This window comes from Myzus persicae, unplaced genomic scaffold (assembly GCF_001856785.1).
Source record: "Myzus persicae strain clone G006 unplaced genomic scaffold, MPER_G0061.0, whole genome shotgun sequence".
Taxonomy (NCBI): Eukaryota; Metazoa; Arthropoda; class Insecta; order Hemiptera; family Aphididae; genus Myzus; species Myzus persicae.
In genome coordinates this window covers 6,387-25,337 of record NW_019100745.1, presented here as the reverse complement: position 1 = coordinate 25,337, position 18,951 = coordinate 6,387, and the positions used below count along the sequence as shown (strand labels likewise).

The 18,951-nt window shown below is 30.3% G+C and overlaps 1 protein-coding gene and 1 pseudogene across 1 annotated transcript; both read left to right on the top strand.

Moving 5' to 3' along the window:
* Positions 1-687: 687 nt before the first annotated feature.
* Positions 688-1,228, top strand: LOC111042785 (annotated as a pseudogene).
* A 7,143-nt stretch (positions 1,229-8,371) lies between these two features.
* On the top strand, positions 8,372-9,052 carry LOC111042786. The gene has a single exon (XM_022327483.1). The coding sequence runs from the start codon at positions 8,372-8,374 to the stop codon at positions 9,050-9,052; it is 681 nt and encodes a 226-aa protein (XP_022183175.1).
* Positions 9,053-18,951: the final 9,899 nt, after the last annotated feature.

Below are 18,951 nucleotides of genomic sequence, written 5' to 3'. Positions count from 1 at the left end.
GTACCTACAATGTTTATTTAATTGATAAATTATTATTATTAGATATTACTATCAGTTTTAAGCACTTATGTTTTGAATTACATTTAATTAATACCTACTATAAAGCTTACATTTAACATACATTGTTTATCGTATTTCCCGATAGGATTTATGAACTTATGGAGATTTTAAGTATGTGTAAATATGCAAATACTATAAAATCTAAAATCTAAATAATTTAATATTTCTCACTAAACATTATAATCGTTGATTGACATTAGAAAATAAACAATAATATTAATCGGCGTTCTAAATTAATTTGTACTTATAAACATTTTAAGGAGTAAAATAGGCAACTACTTTAACAATCTCGCGGGGCAATGATAAGAAATAATTCGCCAGTTTTTATATGCCAGTGTCCTGTATTATCGTATAATATAGTATTAATTGGTCAAACTCGGATCACTACCTTTTGTTCCAAATGATTTGAGATCACGATTTAAGATACTATCTTAAATCGTGTTTGAGATCCAAATTCCTAGAGTATACAACTCTATGGTGATACGAGCGTTAAGAGCACGGTCTTAGAAAATATCACGACACTTGCCTTATCACTAAAGACCGGATTTCCGATTTATATGCATTTTAAATTTTATTAAATAATTATATTATAATATATTTTATCACATTCATTTAATTTAACATATAATGTCTTCAACTTCAATCGAACAATTGGAAACTATATAATTGAAATTTGGTTCTCTCCAAGGTAAGGATTTAAAAAATTCATATGGAAAATCAGTCTTGTTTGTAAATGATTTGTACAAGTACAAAACAAAAGTATACTTTACAAGACAGTACAAACTCTATAAGATATCTTTATTTCATTCAAATTTACTGTAGAGTTTAACTATTGGAAAGATAAGGAGGAATTGGCCACTTCCACACGCTATGTCAAACATAAAGGGTCAAAAACTAATATGGACAAAACAATAACAACAAAGTATGGATGTAACATATTGTAAAACTCACCTTGGCCACCAAAATGAAATTAGATTTCTTCCCATTCCGACTATTGTTCTAGAAACAATTGCTGGTATACCTATATTTATATTTGAGATTTGCTCTTACTAGGTGGAGTTGAATTTGGGCTAATATGTATGTCTTAATAATAGTGTCAGTACCAATAAATAATAATCAATAATCATTGAATTTTTTTAGAAAAACTGTACTTTACAGTTGAAGCATATACGTCTCAGTGTTTTTATTTATTAGTTAATAGTAACAACTAACAAGTAACATTTAGGGAATTTATACCGTTAAAAAATTAAGTATGTGAATTGGTTTGGTAAAATGTATTTTTAATGGTATTAATGGTTTACATATTATGTACCAGGATATTATTTTAATAATTCAGTTAAAGTGAATCTTGTAAGTATTATATTCAATCACTATAGCTTACTATACCTTCCACTGATTCCATTCCTAATAAAATTCAGCAATTGTATAATATGTTTGTGTCACAAGCAGGTACACTCGATGATCAACAACTCCAAAAACTAAACACAACAGTAGATTCAATTTTAAAGTTCTATATCAACAAGAAAGCAACTTTATAAGACATGTAGAGAATCGAGAACCAGCCAACAAAAATGGCACGTAGCTCTATTAATATGTTTTATTGATTATACTTTATTTGCATATTACGATTTATTATTAATAACGTACATTTATTTGGCAAAACCATTTAACTGTATAATAATAAAATTATGATATAGTTCAATGGACAAAACAAAATAAAGTAACCCTACGTACTACTAGCGCCCTACGTTAGTGGTAGAAACCATAACACTTTTGGACCGTTTCGTTTCGAGCGATAGCTAACCTGTATATCTTAAAAAATACAGTACATTTCAAAAGTTATGGGAAAAATAAAAAAAGATAGGTAATATTATCTTTATATATTATTAAAACGTGAGGCGATTTCTTGTGACAGTTATATCTGAAGTTCTACCGGGCCGATTTTCACAATTTTTTTTAACGAAAGTACTTGGTGTGTAGATGAGCCATCGAAAGAGAAAAGTCCAAAAAGTTAATTATTTTAATAGTAATTAGAAGTATAAAGTTTGTCGTATTATATATACCTATATATATAGGCGGCCCTAGGGTTTCCATAGCTACCTGTAACCTGGCCTTTTTATATCGACGTGTAGATATGAATTGTTCCGAAAAGTTGATCGATAAAAATTATCTCGCCCACATAATACAACTACAGAGCAGTGCTGTAATATTGTGTCTTCGTCCGTTTTTTTTGTACCTATCGTTTATTTGTGTTTCTTATGACAGTTAAACATCTTATTTTTTCTAACGCAAGTACTCGGAGCCATCCAAGTTTGATTTAAGTGGTTTAACTACAATACAGTTTGGTACTAAAGAAAGGTGCTATTGTAATACCCTTGAGAAATTCAAATGTAATCTCCAATCTAATGAATGGCACAAGATTTATAGTACGAAATATGTACGATCATTTTTTAGACTTGGAATCTATAACTGATCCCTTGACTGGTCATCGTATTTTATAGCCTAGAATTGATTTAACCCCGACAGTTTCTACTCTTCCCTTTTCATTTACCAGACGTCAATTTTCGAATAGCTTTTGCACAGGGTAAAACATTAGATAAAGTAGGTTTATATTTACCCCAACCTGTGTTTAGACATGGACCATTGTCAACTTTGTGTTGCCATGTCCAGAGTTAGATCTTTCGAAAAGTTAAAAATACAAATAATACCAAACAACAAAAAAGATACAATGAATATAGTTAATAAAGAAATTCCATAATAATAATACACAAATTCGTTGAAATTCATTTGTTATAGTGTTTATAAATTTCTTTTGTTTTATGTATAGTTTTCCCATTAATAAAATAAAAATATTATATCTTGCGTATAATACCTATCTATAGTATCTATAAATGTAATTAAAGCTTAAAAAATTTAATTATTTTCCATTTTATGTTTTTTATTAATTGCATACTATTCTAACGATGTATCCATGATACATGCTTTATATGTATTTATATATATGTTACGGGCAAAGTGGAAAATTGGGACAATGTATACAATGCTCAGGCATTGTATACAGTGACCGGGCATTGTATACAATGTCCGAGGTATATTGGCCATTGGGCAATGTAAATTGTGAAGTATTTATACAAATAATTTGCATAATATTATTATACCTAATCAATGATATTATATACTAATTTAATTATACTCGTTTATATGGTTATTTATATAAGAGTATTACAATTTTTTTNAAAATTAATTAAATTTTAAATGTATTTAAAGGTAATGAAATAAAATATTATGTGCATAATGTTCAGTTATATGATATTATACATGAAGTTCATTTGTCAATTGGACATGGAGGTAGAAATATAATGGAACACGAGATTAATAAAAAGTACAAAAATATAACAAGAGATGTAATAATGTTATACTTAAATAATTGCGAATCGTGTAAAAAGAAGGGAAGTACAGCTAAAAAAGGGTTGGTTGTAAACCCAATCATATCTTCTGAAATGAATTCATTCTGTCAAATTGACTTGATCGACATGCAAGCACAATCAGATGGTGATTATAAGTTTATATTAGTTTATCAGGATCATCTAACAAAATATATTATGAAGATTATTTGTATAAATACTTCACAATTCACATTGCCCAATATACCTTGGACATTGTATACAATACCCGGTCACTGTATACAATACCCGGTCACTGTATACAATGCCCGGGCATTGTATACATTGTCCGAATTTTCCACTTTGCCCGTAACATATACACAATTATTATTCAACTATTTGATTTTTTTTACCGTAACCCGGCAACGACGGGTAATTTAGCTAGTTCGTATAAAATTATGTGGTTACATTATACATTTTTTATTTTAGATTCTGAGCGGAGCGATGAATGTATTGATTTTACCATGATGTGTGTTTATTTATTTATTTTTTTTATTTTTGTGTCTGTCATCACAGTTTGGGACACTAAAAGTGTTTCGATTTTCTTTAACAGCAACTTTGCTAAAAGGAAAGTGAACGTTGTTAGTGCACTCGGGAGGTAAAAATTTAAAGTTCCCAATAGTTTTCAAAAGCGAGAGGAAAAACAAACCAGACATTAAGGAAAAACGTGAATTCTTACGCAAAACCAAGGAAATTATTTTGAGCTAGAAATTCATGAACATTTTTCTTTTTATGTCTAAGATTTAAAAATGTACCTAGTACAAGATTCCTTATAATTTTGTCTGTCTTTATCAAAACAAAAATTTCTACCGGAAAAAATTTAAATATATTATTCGATGGTACTTGAAACTTTGTAATGCCATTTCCAAATGCAATGTTTTTTTGTAAAACTAAACAATTTGCTGTCTTAGGCCTCGTGCATAATAACGATTATACATCTGTTTAAAATGCTTATGGCTTCGGCCACATGTTTATAGCAACTGAATCTATATGTACATTTCTTATTTAATTTACTGAAATAGAATATATTTTTTGGTGATTTCCGTAGTTTCATACATCAAAATGTAAATTTGAACGAGTATATTATAGTATTAAGTTTTTAAAGTATAGATAAGTTGATTGAAATGGCATGGCTCTGTCTGCTTATACAGTGCTTCAATAATATAAGTCTCGTACTTTATTTTTTTTCAATGCAATTTTATCATTTTATATATTTTCTTATTCAAAAGTTTGATAATATGAATTACCAAATCGATCATATAAAAGTTATCATAAAAATTAAAATACTGTATAAAAAGAACACTAGATGATGAGTGTATTGACCATAATTCAAGAGAGATCTGACAAGTTCAAGGAATAAAGTTTTCAAGGCGAAAATATTTTTAAAATTAACTGTAGGTATTTCATTTAATAAAGCCTAGTATTGTAAGAGCTTTCTTAATTAAAGTATTTATGTGAGATGTGAAAGCCAAGTTGTACTCAATAAAAGTTCCTAAATCTCTCAATTAAAGTGACTCTTGACTGAACAGTCATCAATGTTGTTATCAAAGTTAATAGCATTATCGATGTATAAAAAGTAGTTAATATAATTACATCAGTTAATATTATTTTTAATAGTTATCGATTTTGTCCTCTCCATAATACGAATTCATCTAAATTTTGCTTGTAAATTTTAAGCACCAAATGGAGAACAGATTATAGAAAATATTTTTGCGTCATCAGCAAATAGAAGTATATTGATCGTGTTATCAACAATAGTGGTCAAATCATTAATACATATTAACATTGATTATAAATACTAGTATTTATAATCAATGATATTAAGAATAATAGGTGACTTATTAAATGGGAAGCTTGTGGTACACCAGAACTTACTGAAATATAGGTTGAAAAATATGTGACACTATTACCGGTTGAGTTTGATAGTTTTTAAAGAGGACCATTATAATCCATAACCAATTAAAAATATTATGCTTTATTATTATTTATTAAATCGTATAATTTTTATTATAATGACATTTGTATTACATAAAATAACTAACAAAATAATCTTATAACTCCTAACCTAATACAAAACCAAATGATCTAGATAACCTCACGATAAATCAGTATTCACATCTGCCTTCTAAAGTGTTTCTTTCACGGGACGATATCTCGGAAGTTTTAAATAGCTTATCTAAATCTGATAGTAAAGGACCAGATGGGATAGCAGCACCTCTGCTCTTCCAATGTCGTGAAGCCTTAAACACACCCTTACTAATTTTATTTAATAAATCTCTCCAGCAAGGTATTTTCCCAAACATTTGGAAAACAAGCAAAGTCACACCTATTTTTAAATCAGGAGACCCAACTGATATTACTAATTATCGTCCAATTTCGGGGTTACCTCTTATTGGTAAGGTACTCGAATTCTTAGTTCTAAAGAAAATCGAAAGACAATTTAATGTGGTACTGTCCAATGATCAGCACGGTTTTATAAAAGGTCGATCCACGGTCACTAACATGGTTGACTTTTCTACATATGTCTTAGATGCATTTGAACTCCACTAACAAGTAGATGTCATATATACTGATTTTTCGAAAGCATTTGACTCAGTTAATCATACAACATTAATACTTATCTTGGATAAATTGGGTGTGGGAAATCCATTATTATCATGGATTCAATCATACCTCAGTGATAGATTTCAATTTGTTGATTTGCTTAATAATAAATCGGAGAATATTAAGGCAACCTCTGGCGTACCCCAAGGTGGACACCTCTCACCGCTATTATTTAACATTTTTATTAACTCTATATCAACGATTATATCACCTTGTAGAATACTTCTATTTGCTGATGATGCGAAAATATTTTATAAAATACAAACTCCTGAAGACTGTATTGCTCTGCAAGATTCTATATTCAAACTGGTCGACTGGTGTAATTTGGTTGGACTCTCCTTAAACTTCAATAAATGCAAGGTAATGACATTTTTCAGAACACATAATTATATATATTTTGACTACTTAATGTATAATGAATGCTTGCCCCGAGTAGACCAAGTAGAAGATTTAGGATTCACATTAGTACCTTCTTTATCTTTTAGTATTCATGTTGAGCGTATCACTTGCAAAGCGCTACGTACACTGGGTTTTATTCGCCGGAATGCGTCGAACTTTGATCAAGCTAATTGCCTAGTAACATTATATACATCATTGGTGCGGTCAATTTTAGAATACGGCTCTGTTTCATGGTCCCCCTACACTCAGAAAGACATCCAAAGGATTGAAAGGGTTCAAAACCGATTTTTTGCTTTCGCTGGGTATGTTTTAAAAATTACTCACCTTCCTCATGACTACTCATCAATATCAACATTTTTAAATTTATCTAACCTTGAAAGTAGAAGAAATATGTTAGATATAAGATTTTTAAATAATTTAGTTTTGGGGAAAACCGATGCTAGCCGTTTACTCGAAAGGGTTAAATTTCACATACCTAGAAATGGGTCCCGTAGTAAAATAATGTTTGAAATCAGCACTCGTAAAACTAATTATCTTTGCAATGACCCTATCCAGAGAATAATGAGTAAAATTAACTCAGACCCAAGACTTTTGGAATTTTAGTCAAAAATAAAGAGTAAAATAAATCTTGGCACGGACCACACAACGTTAAGTTTTTACTTAATAATAATAATATGTATACCTATTAACTATATCTTTATTTTTATGTTCTATTAGTACTTAAGCTATATTATACTTATAATGTTTTTTTATCACTACCAATTTGTTATCTAATACCTATCAATATTTATGTATTTGTCTATGTTAACTGCCGTTAGGCGTTGAAATAATAAAATAAATAATAAAATAAATAAAATAAGTCTTTGCGATGTGGTGTTTACTTTGAAATGTACGATGACTTATTTATATATATTGTATACAATGAACAAAGTTAATAACCCATCTACACTACACATAGAAGCGGCACGGTCGTTGTGGGCAGGTGGCCTCGTTTAAATAAGACGTCGGTTTACTAGTATCACGTCTTGTTATATTTTACATGATTGATAATTGAAAGTGACAGGGACAGTGAGTGTAATGGGTGTTAATCGGCTTGGCTTAAAAAAGAGGGTCGATGCGGCTACAGCTCGCAGGCAATTGGCACTTACTTCCTATCCTATAAGGCTATAAACATCTATGTATAGAATGTAGTATGTTCATGGTTGTACAATAATAGGGTTGGAGTTGCCCACCGACGGCGTATAATTTAAAGAAGCAGCTACTGCACGATGAGGCAAACTTGGGACGACGGTGCTTTAGCAATTGTGTCCGGGGGTGGAGGGGAGCAGGGCCGTCCTTAGGGGGGGGGGGGCGAACAGGGCCCGGGCCCTGGGCCTCACGCTTTTTGCTTAAATTTTGGGCCTCGCGTTGTTTGAAAAAAGTAGAAATTTATATAAAAATAACGAAGTTGATTCAATGTAAAAATATTGAAATATCAAAAATACAATATTGTCGTAATCGCAACACATCGCTGTGGTAATGCGGGTAGCAGGCAGCAATCACCGACCGTCTTTTTCGTCGAATTTTTATTGCTTATTACTTATTAGTAATAGATAATAATAGATTTATTCGTTCGTCGTTCGTCGACTGTCACCGTTGAAAAACATTGATAATAATTAATAATAAATAATATTTATTGAGCAAATAGTAGATAGACCGATTTTATTAGTAGTAGTTTTTACTTTTTCGTGTAATCGTGCGTGCGTTTGCTGCTGACATTGATTGCATCTAATATTCTAATACAATAATATTAAAATGAGTGGTCGATCCCAAGAGCTTTTTTTGTACCATGCACTGCGCACAGTCTTAATTTACTTCTCGGGGACATGGCATCGTCTGTACCAGCTGCTATGACATTTTTTGGCGTAATTCAAAGAATTTATACAATGTTCAGTGCTTCTACTGAAAGATGGACTATTCTTTTAAAATACGTTTCAGACTTTACTTTAAAACCAATGTCAGATACCAGGTGGGAGTCTCGGGTTGAATCGATTAAACCTATTCGTTTTCAATTAGGCCAAGTACACGATGCTTTAGTAGAAGTCAGTGAGTTAACAAAGGTTCCTAAGATAAAAAGTGAGAGTTTGTCTTTGGCAAATTATGAATTTTCTTATGATTTTATTTTAAGTGTTGTTATTTGGTATGAACTGCTATCTGCTATTAATAAAGTTAGTAAGAGTCTTCAGAGTGAAGCTATTGAACTGAGTAATGCTGTTCAATTATTAAGTGGTCTTAAAGATTTTTTTAATAATTTTAGAGAAAAGGGGTTTGAGTTATCAAAAAAAACTGCACAACAATTATGTGAAGATATTGGAACTCAACCAATTTTTAAACAATCTAGAGTTCTAAAAAAAAGTAAGCAGTTTGATTATGAATGTAATGATACGCGAACAGTTTCTAACGAACAAAAATTTTATCAAGATTATTTTTTGGCATTGGTAGATCAAGCAATTGTATCAATTAATCAACGATTCGAGCAATTATCTGAACATTCAGAAAACTTTTGATTTTTATATAATATTGAAAATTTGAAGTTATTTGAAGATGAAACATTACGAAAGCATTGCATGGATTTAGAAATATTATTTAAGGACGGTGAAAATTGCGATATAAATGGAATTGAACTTTTTGACGAGTTAAAAATATTTTGTAGAATTTTGAACAAACAAAAAACCAGTATCGAGTGTCTTGATTTAATAGAATCAACATGTGGTTCATTTCCAAATTTTTCTATCGCGTTAAGAATATTATTAACTCTTCCGATAACAACTGCAAGTGCTGAGAGAAGTTTCTCGAAGTTAAAAATCATTAAGAATTATTTGAGAACAACTATGGTGCAAGACCGACTTTCTGATTTGGCAATTATTTCAATTGAACGTGATTTGTGTGAAAATATAGACTATAACGACATTATTGAAAAGTTCGCAGAAATAAAAGCCAGAAAAATTAATTTTTGACGAATAAAATGATTTTTACTGTATTTTTTAGTATTTTAATTCGTCTGTTTATTGTTATTTTATTGAAATGAAAATCTGTATAAATATTAATATGTGACGATAAATAAATTATTTAATATCAGTAAATAAAGAAAAACATGTTATTTAAGTATACTCTAAAATTATTTTATTTTATTTACCTAGCTATATTATGTTTTATGAAAAAAAACCCTTATTTTAGATTATAATTAGGGAGGTATCTACCAAATTTGTTGTGTGATAAGAATTATTGATGTCATTATATGTTTATGGAGATAATAGATCATAGATATAAATATATACCTAAAAGGTTTTAAAAGTATTTTCGCCCTGGGCCTCGCAAATCCTAAGGACAGCCCTGGAGGGGGGGAAGAGAGTTGGCTTGCTGCAGCGGTCGGTCGTATGATCGTCGAACGAGTTCTTGGTTGTAGTACTTGCCACTTGGTCTGCACTATTCGACCGTGGTGCGACCGTTATACGTTGTCAGCGGTACTTCGGCTGGGCTGGAATCGTGGCCGCGGATTGGCCGGTTGACGTTTGCTAGTTCGGGACGCTTGTATGTGCTTCTCAAACTGTATCGGGTACCTAGTCTTGGAGTCTTCGGGTCTCCAAGTTTTTCGGTTTCTCGAAGATATGTTAATTGTTTGGATATTGATTGAAGACTGATGATGGCCTTGGACTTGCCTTTGGGAGGGCAGCCTGGAGCCTAGTTAGTTTAGTGTTTTTGATAAAAGCCGTTTTATTTTGGTTGCGCCGTTACAACTTCTTTGAATATATTTTGTAAATTAAATATAACATTTATGTAATTTTTTATGATCGATTGATGTAAATAGAATATAAAGATTGCTATAGCTTACCTATAGTTTCTTATTTGTATTACGCTATTGCCTTTCAAATTATATTATTATAATTTCAAGTAAGTAGTAGGTTAGTTTAGTGGTTTAATACTACCGACATATTTTTAAGTATTTTTTTTCTTATGATGAACATTGTATGTATTCGGTCCTATATTTATTTTAAACAAATTACTGTATCGAGCCATGCATTAAATTTAATGTTAAATACAGAAATTATTTACTTAGGTGTTAAAAAAAATAAATAACAGGTTATGACGTTCGACAACAATTGGAAAATAATATTATTCGCATGTATGATAAATAAATAAACAACTTATTGTGAACATTATTTATTTTGTACTTTATGGGTATGGCATATGTATACATCGCTTATAAAAGAATTCGAGAAAATTTTTTTTTCTTATTTAATGTTCATCGTTCACATTATTTTTACTATTTTATAATAATATCTGAACCAAAATGATTTTCTTTAAGCGTAGTTTAATAACCTTAACAATTTTATGTGTTGCAATTTGGGTTATGCCAGTTACTTCTGTGAAATCAATAAAATTATTAAATAAGTTTAGAAGTATGCAATTATTTATTGATATAGTGTGATTATAATTGTAATATGATGTTCTATTGTGTTGATATTATCACCAGTGATTTATAAACTTTTAAAGAATTCATTTAAAAACTAAAACCAAGTACTATAATGTTATTATAACCTTAGAGAAAAACAAAATGTATGTTATTTTTTAGTATTTAATTATATACAGTGGACGCCGCTGACAGTGACTCACGGATATGAGGTTTAGTCGCTTATTAGACTCAAAATTGTCTGAAATGGTCCGGACGTATTCAAACACGTTATAAAAAATTCGGTTATAAGACTCAACAATTTGTTTATAAGACTCAAATTTTGTAAAAAAAAAATGGTAAAAATAAACATTTTTGGTCAAAATTTAGAAATAAATTAATGTTTTTTGCTTTATTATGTGTGTATGTACAACAAATTGTATCGTCTTTCACATTTTCCAATATATTTCCGGAATATTAGTTTATAACTAAAAAAAAAAACGAAATCACAATTTTTTTTCATAAATAATAAATAGGTATATACATTATACATACATCTTTTATAATTTTTTATTAATGCATATAATCATTTTTTTTACATGTAATGTAATTTTAATTTTCTTATCAGAATTTTTTTAAATTTATTTAATAATACGTATGTCATATGTAATATGTATTAGAGTATTACATTTAAAGAAAAATATGTAGTAAAATAAAATTCATAAATATGTAATTAATTTTTTTCCCACTTCGCCTATAAGATTCATTCGGTTATAAGACTCACTTTGTGCTGGTCCCAATGTGAGTATTATAAGCGGCGTCCACTGTATATAATATTATGATGTAGGTGGTAAAATAGTCTTTAAACCTAAAGATTTTTTAAAAATTAGATATATTTTTGATTTATGAGAAAACATAACATTTTCTGTTCATTAAAATTGTATAAAATAATTTTAGTATGTCCAGCTGATGTATATAAATACTATGTATATACTATTACAAATTTTATAGCTCTTTTAATGTATTTGATATATTGCAGAAATATTATTTTGGTTTATTCAAGCAACAGAGAATTAAATTATAATATTTTCAACAATTACTTTATTCTTTTCTACTTAAAGTATAACGTATAATGCAGTGGTTCAAAAATTGAACTACGTTAATAGTTATACAAAATAATAAGATAGGTGGTTATTTTTGTTTTTAGTCTATTATAATGTGAAAATTATTACATTGTAATCTGTAGTAAATAGAAAAGATGGACTAATTAAATTGTATTATTTTATTTTTAGAAATATGTGACATTGGTAATATTACAAATTAATAATTAATTAACAAATAGTACCTAATTTAAAATATTTATGATAATTTATTTATTTATTTTATTATTGATCTAAACCCTGGCCAGGCGGCAACTATATGGCCATTACCTGTTTGTAGGGGGAAACTGTTGATTTGAAACATTTATTTGTATGAGTATTAAGCATAGCCGCAACTAGGGTTGAAATTGGAGGGGGGGGGGGGCTATAGCTCTTCTAACAAAACCATGAACATAAAATATGCTATAGGGGGCCATCCCACCCCCTACACACAATCACAACCTATTTTAGATTTTGAACCAAGAGAAGAACATATTTTATTTATAACAATTTGTTTTATTTTATATTTTTGACACTATTGTGAGTAGTGTAAGCCATTCATCAAAATGGTATTCTCTACTCAACATTTTATACATAAACCACTGGTATCTTAGAAATATATTATTATTATAACTAAATTTGTTTACCTGTTATATGAGAATACGAAAAAAGAAAACAAGTTAACTTTATAGTAAGTAACATTTTAATATATTAACGGTATTTTTCTATCGTTAGCACACGTAAAATTATTTAAAATTTCGTCACTGTTAAAATCGTTTGAAATGTCGATAAAGGATATTTTTGAGGGTTAACCCCCCCCTCCCTAGTTGCGCCAATGGTGGTAAGGATGTGTATTGCATATGTTATTTTATATTTAATACACAGTAACAGTTCCAGGTTGTTAGACCAATACTGGACTGTGTAGAAAAAAACGGTCATTACATATTTAATAAATCGATTGTAAGCTATTAGTCTCTAGTACAATATTTAGTGGTCTATGATTGGATAATTAGAGGTAAGTGAATTACTAAATTATCAATTGTCTATGCTACTCAAACATAGTTGTATAATATAATTTTAAGTTTATAATTTTAAAATGTAATAGGTATTCTTTCAATGTCATTTGCTTGTGGTAAGTTAATTGTAATTAACAGATATGTAAATCATATAGTTATTACACCTTTTTTTTAAAAAATCAATTGGACATAAGTATAACCATTGGTTTTATGATCTTAATAGGTAGTACTGATAAGTTTTTTTGTATTTGTTGTATTGATATAGACCCCAATCAGCTAGGTTAGCCTTTACATATAAATTATAAAAGTCATTGTTATAACATTAGACGACGCAAGAGTTCTAGACAACAAGATATTAATGCATTAAAAATATAGAAAACACATTGAAATTGCAGAGATTTTAAGGCAAATATATCTACATCATTATCATTTAAACACATTGTCCTAATATAGTTTATTTTTATGATAAAAACTTTGAACGGAAAGTTGGGATGTGAAAGGTCTCAGGGGATCTAGACTGTCTCGTAAAGAGCAAAGATTTAGTGCATCCATGACTGGTTTGAAAAAATGTTGGAGAATAGATGTTCAATTTTTAGTATAGATAGTTAAGAAATTTTGCACTTGTTCAATTCATTTTATTTCGACACGAAGATAAGGATCCCAAATGATTAAACCGAAAAAATTCCATGTAATTCAATACAGAATTATAGAAACAAAGTAGATTCGTTTCCACGGAACGACCTTTCATAAAACTGTATTGAGTGGAGTTAATTATGTTCTTAAAATAAAAAGTTAACCAAGGCATCATTAACTTTTCAAGAAGTTTAGGTAACGTTAATAATTTCGGGATAGGTTTATAATTTATGATCGAATTTGTATTGCCTGATTTATGAATAGGAGTAAAATCACTATTTTTCCATTGGAACGGAAATACACCTTTATGTAAAGAGTAACTTCATAACTTTGAATGGGAACAGATAAGGAGTAAGTACACGAACGTAATAAGATATTAGGGATACCAACTGGTCCGGTACACGGATTTGAATCAAGAGAACTGAGGCTTTGAAAAATCTCTCCAACTGATAGTTTAACAGCGGCTAAGTGGCCAGTGTAAGAACTATTATCAATCTTGCTAATACAATGATCGTTACTTAAACTAAGAGTAGAATAGACAGAGTTAAAAAATTCTTTAAACAGATTTGACAAAGTATAACCACCGGTTGAAGATTTATTATCAAACACACCCGGACCTGACCTCGGAGTACGTAAACTCAGTGTGAAAACTTATAACGAAAAATGTAAGACTCCAAATGTTAAGCTATAGAAAACCAAGTAAGATAATGATAATCACTAAGCTCACTGTGTATATAAAAACATGTATAAACGTTACTGGACAGTGTATATGGCGTTTGCGACAAGGCTCAAATCTGGTCAATTCAGTTAACTAGAGGATGACCGGATATAGCATGGCCTATTGCTACCGATTCATCGTTAAGATTTTAAAATAACTGAAAGATTTCGATGGCAGTGTATTTAGACGGAACCAGTAGAACACTGCTCTTAAACTGAAAATGTTGGTCAGACCTACTTGAAATCGATACATGTCTTCATTCACACTTATTATAAAACGGTTAAAGAATAAAACGTGAAAAACGAATAGTTGTAAGCGGAGACAATAAAGAAAAACTGGGAGCAGATTGTTATTATTGTGCATTGACCAAAACCAATTATATGAATTTGTAAATTGTTCACATGTTAGTTTATTTATCTCAACCTCAATAAAATCATAGCATTATATTATATATTATTTCTAACATTTTATAGATGGCAGTGTTAGTAAGTTAAAAGTCTATAATATTTTATATATTATATAAGTTATAGATTAGCATAGATAAAATATAGTTTCGTATTCCATCTAGTATCTATCAGTTATTATGTTGTATACTAAATATTATTTCTAACATTTTATAGATGACGCAAGTAAGTTAAATGATTATCATGTTTTCGTAATATGTTTCATACGTTAAGGAGTAGCATTGCTAAAATATAGTTTTGTATTCTTTCTCAAATCTATAAATAGATATTATGTTCTAAAGTAAATATTACTTCTAAATTTTTCCACTTATATTTACCAAAACAAATTAGATGTATATTATTTTTGAATTCTGTACGGAGCGATACTGTTCGTACGCGGACCGGTGAACCACCGGTGCGGGTTGACAACGCGCCCGTTGGCGGCGCAACCGGTGCATAAGTTGTCGGAAAGTCCGTCTGCCGGTTGCGGCGCACCTGTCGTTCCTGAACATTGCGCGCTCGGCGTTTGGTTCATCTTTCATCGGCGCTTTTGGCTCTACCTCTACACGTCAGCGCGGCGGGACATACTGTTTTTTCGCGTCGCCATTTTGTACGCCGGTTGCCCGTTTCTGCCACCGCGTACATAATTGTGTATACATGTAATTCCACGCAACCCGTTTTTGTACATGCCGTTGTCATTGACCATCCTTGTGGGTCTTCATGCCGTAGTGAACACCACTTGTCGTTAGCTGCGTTGTCGTGACGGTTTGTCGCACGATTGCACGTCGGCCGCCGAAAACTTCGTGGTCAAGTTGTGTTGACGGTGTGTTCGTCGGCCATCAACCATCGTTGGCGCTCGCACGAAGTATTATAACCGTGACTCGCTGTTGTGGCCACCATAGACCGCAAGCGTTCGAGCATTGACTATTCACACCCTGCCGTCAGTCAAGACCTTTGTCGCCGTTCCAGCGGGGAATTTTGCACCGTGTGCGGATCCTGCAGACGACGCGAGCGGAGCGACAGTTGACGTCACGGCTGTGGACGCCGTCAGGTTAATTTTTGTATTGTCACTTTTAATCGGCGTGGTTGTTGGTACTAATTACCTGGCTGTACATGTTATTTTTTTATATCTTTTGAATTATTATTTAAATTGCATAATGACGGCGCAATGTTTAAGTTGCCGTCATTAATTTAGATGGCTAGAGCCAATTTTGTTTCTTAGCTGTAAGATTTAAGGGTGCCCGATTTAATTATTATTATTTGTATTTATTATATTTATGTGCTCAGCGCTTTACGCCTAATTTGAATTTGTTTGTTTGCGAGATTTGTTCACCGGGAGTGCAACCTTTTCCTAAATATACCGCGAGTCGGTATCGCCAACCGCCTATTTGTAGGAGCGATATCGGCGATTAAACAGATACATCTATTGATTTTACAACGAGGTAAATGTGTTTTTTGAGTCGGTCCTCATTTTATAGAACACTAAAATTTCTTCCCTTTTTACTTCGGTTCCTTACTTCTTTGGTAAAAAGTGAATCTAGTGATAGGTACTTTGGGGGAGTCAACTAACCTATATAATGGTACAGCTAGCGACACCTAGCCTAACCTAACCTCCAGACTACAGTACAGCAGTGTCTATTTGTCTAACGTTAATAAGTTGTATCCCAGGGTTAACATAAAAAATAAAAACTTTACCACGCCATTTTTTTTATCTAGGCAAATTTGAAAGTAAGTAATTCTTTTGTTTTTATTATTGTACATATTGCATGTTTGTGTGTTATTAACTTATAAAATTACGTTTTTCATAGTTGTTATGTCACATAAATCAATGATATTTTAACCAATTCATCCAAATTATACCAATGCAGAATTATGTATAAATGAAAACAAATCCATTGTACTTTTGTTATTACTTAATGTTTGGTAGTTACAATAAAATCATAGACAGTTCCTTATGTTGTATATATTTTAAGAATGATTTTCTTCAAACAGCATTTTACAAATAACCCATATTGATTAACAATGTAGATTGAATGTTTAACACATGTTACGATATGCAATTTTTTTTTTACCAAGTTTTTTTTGAATAATGTCATTTAATTATTAAATTAAAAATAAATGTCTACTTTTCAAATTTTTTTAATACAGTTTTCTATAGTAAATAGTAGTACATTATTAATAATTGTTTAAGCTTGTTTTGGTAAGTACAATTTTGTTTTGTTTTTGTATTATTAAAATGTAGTATTTTATAGTTAAAATTTAAAATAAAAGTTAAGAAACATTTGAGTAATGTAGATTTATTTCGTGTTATGTCTTTCTTGAAGTATGGGAAGTTCTTTTCCAAAAGTGCCACTATCAAATGTCTTACTTTCGGGGTGGTATAATTTATTTATTTTTCTGCTTATTATTCTTTTGAATCGACTATTGAGATTATACAGTGTAATAAAATTCAACGCGTAGTATGTATCTGGTTGATGAATAATTCGATTTTATTTTAGAAGACTTAATATGTTGTATAATTTTTTTAGGATTTAGTTTTTTAAACGGTAACCTGCACATACTCCAAATAATGTTTTCATTGCTAAAACTATAACATTTATTAATCTATGCCTTCTATGACACTTTGTTTTTGTTTAAATTGATTGAATTGCATCCATGAAATCCTCGAAGTCAAAAGTCAAATTTTTCTCAGAAGCTCCTCGACTAAGACTTGGTAATGTTGGGGATCAATACTTGACTGCGCCAATTGTTATGATCTGACACTTACAGGTGTGGTTGGAAGAAATAGGATGATGCGTACTTGTTGATAAATTCGTATAAGCGGTCCGATTATTGCACTTAGTATATTTAAAACTGTCAAATTAGCTCTTGAAATTTATTACTGTAAAATTTATAACTTACTGGCTTAGTGAATAGTTCTAAGTGTTGGAAAACAATCGGTTTGACTCCTTTATTTTATAAGTACTAAATATTAGTGCTCTAATTATTCTAAGTTCAAAATAATAAAATCAAAACACTTACTGGCTTGAAGTTGCATGGTGTTGATCGGTCAAGCAACGTCTGAATACGGACCGTTATGGGCCCCCTCTACTTATACTAGCTCAGTTAAGAGTATTGTTCCTACGAATGTGGTGTCCAATTGCAATCTTCCAGTAAATGATTAACGGCCTCCACCTCGGTAGTCGCGGAGTTTGTCGATTGCGTCCCAGATGCAGGTAAACGATTTTTTGCCCACCTTTTCCGTGTGTCGATTGCGTCCTATTGTATAGTAGGTAAGAGATAATGTGACAGATAAATTGACATATTAAATCTAATATTTTTGTCATACATGGTGTGGAGGTATATTTAAACACGAATTGGTTTTTACTTGATGAGTTTACGAACATTTTATCTGAAGGCTGGTATTCTTATCGATTTACGATCACGTAGCGATTTAGTACGTCAAGTGCCTTAGAATCGAAAGTGTAGACTTAATAATGAATACCATTTTTAGTGAAAAAAATAAGAAATTCCGTGTCATTAATAAGTTTAAATATCGTTTAGAATTTAAAATTAGTTAAAATTATTTATTATTATATATTTGGATTTATTTTATTGGTTTTATTATTATTAATATTTACAAAATAATTATTAATTATGACTATTCGTTTTACAAAATGTTATGGGGTTATATACAGGGTTGTAAATTTGAAATATTTCACTTGAAAAATTTCAATTGAAATATTTCAAAATTGGAAATTTCACTCTTCTTGAAATATTTCAATGAAATTATGAAAAATATTTTTTTTTTCTTTTAAACGTGTTTATAGATGATTAGAAATAATATATTGACAAAACACAGAAAACATTGTTTATGAATAACTTATCAGTTAGGTATCATTTATCAACCAAGGTTTACGAATTAAAAACCCTACCAAAATACTGTTAATGGTCAATGGATGTAAATTATTAATTAATAATTATATATGTATATGGTATTTCAGTATTTGTATATTGGTATTAATTTTATTATATTTAAATTAATTATATTAAAGATTTGTTAAACAACTTCTAAATTATATATGTTG

Excerpts from the sequence above, each read along its gene's own strand:
- LOC111042786 (XM_022327483.1), top strand. The coding sequence starts at position 8,372 with ATGGCATCGTCTGTACCAGCTGCTATGACATTTTTTGGCGTAATTCAA.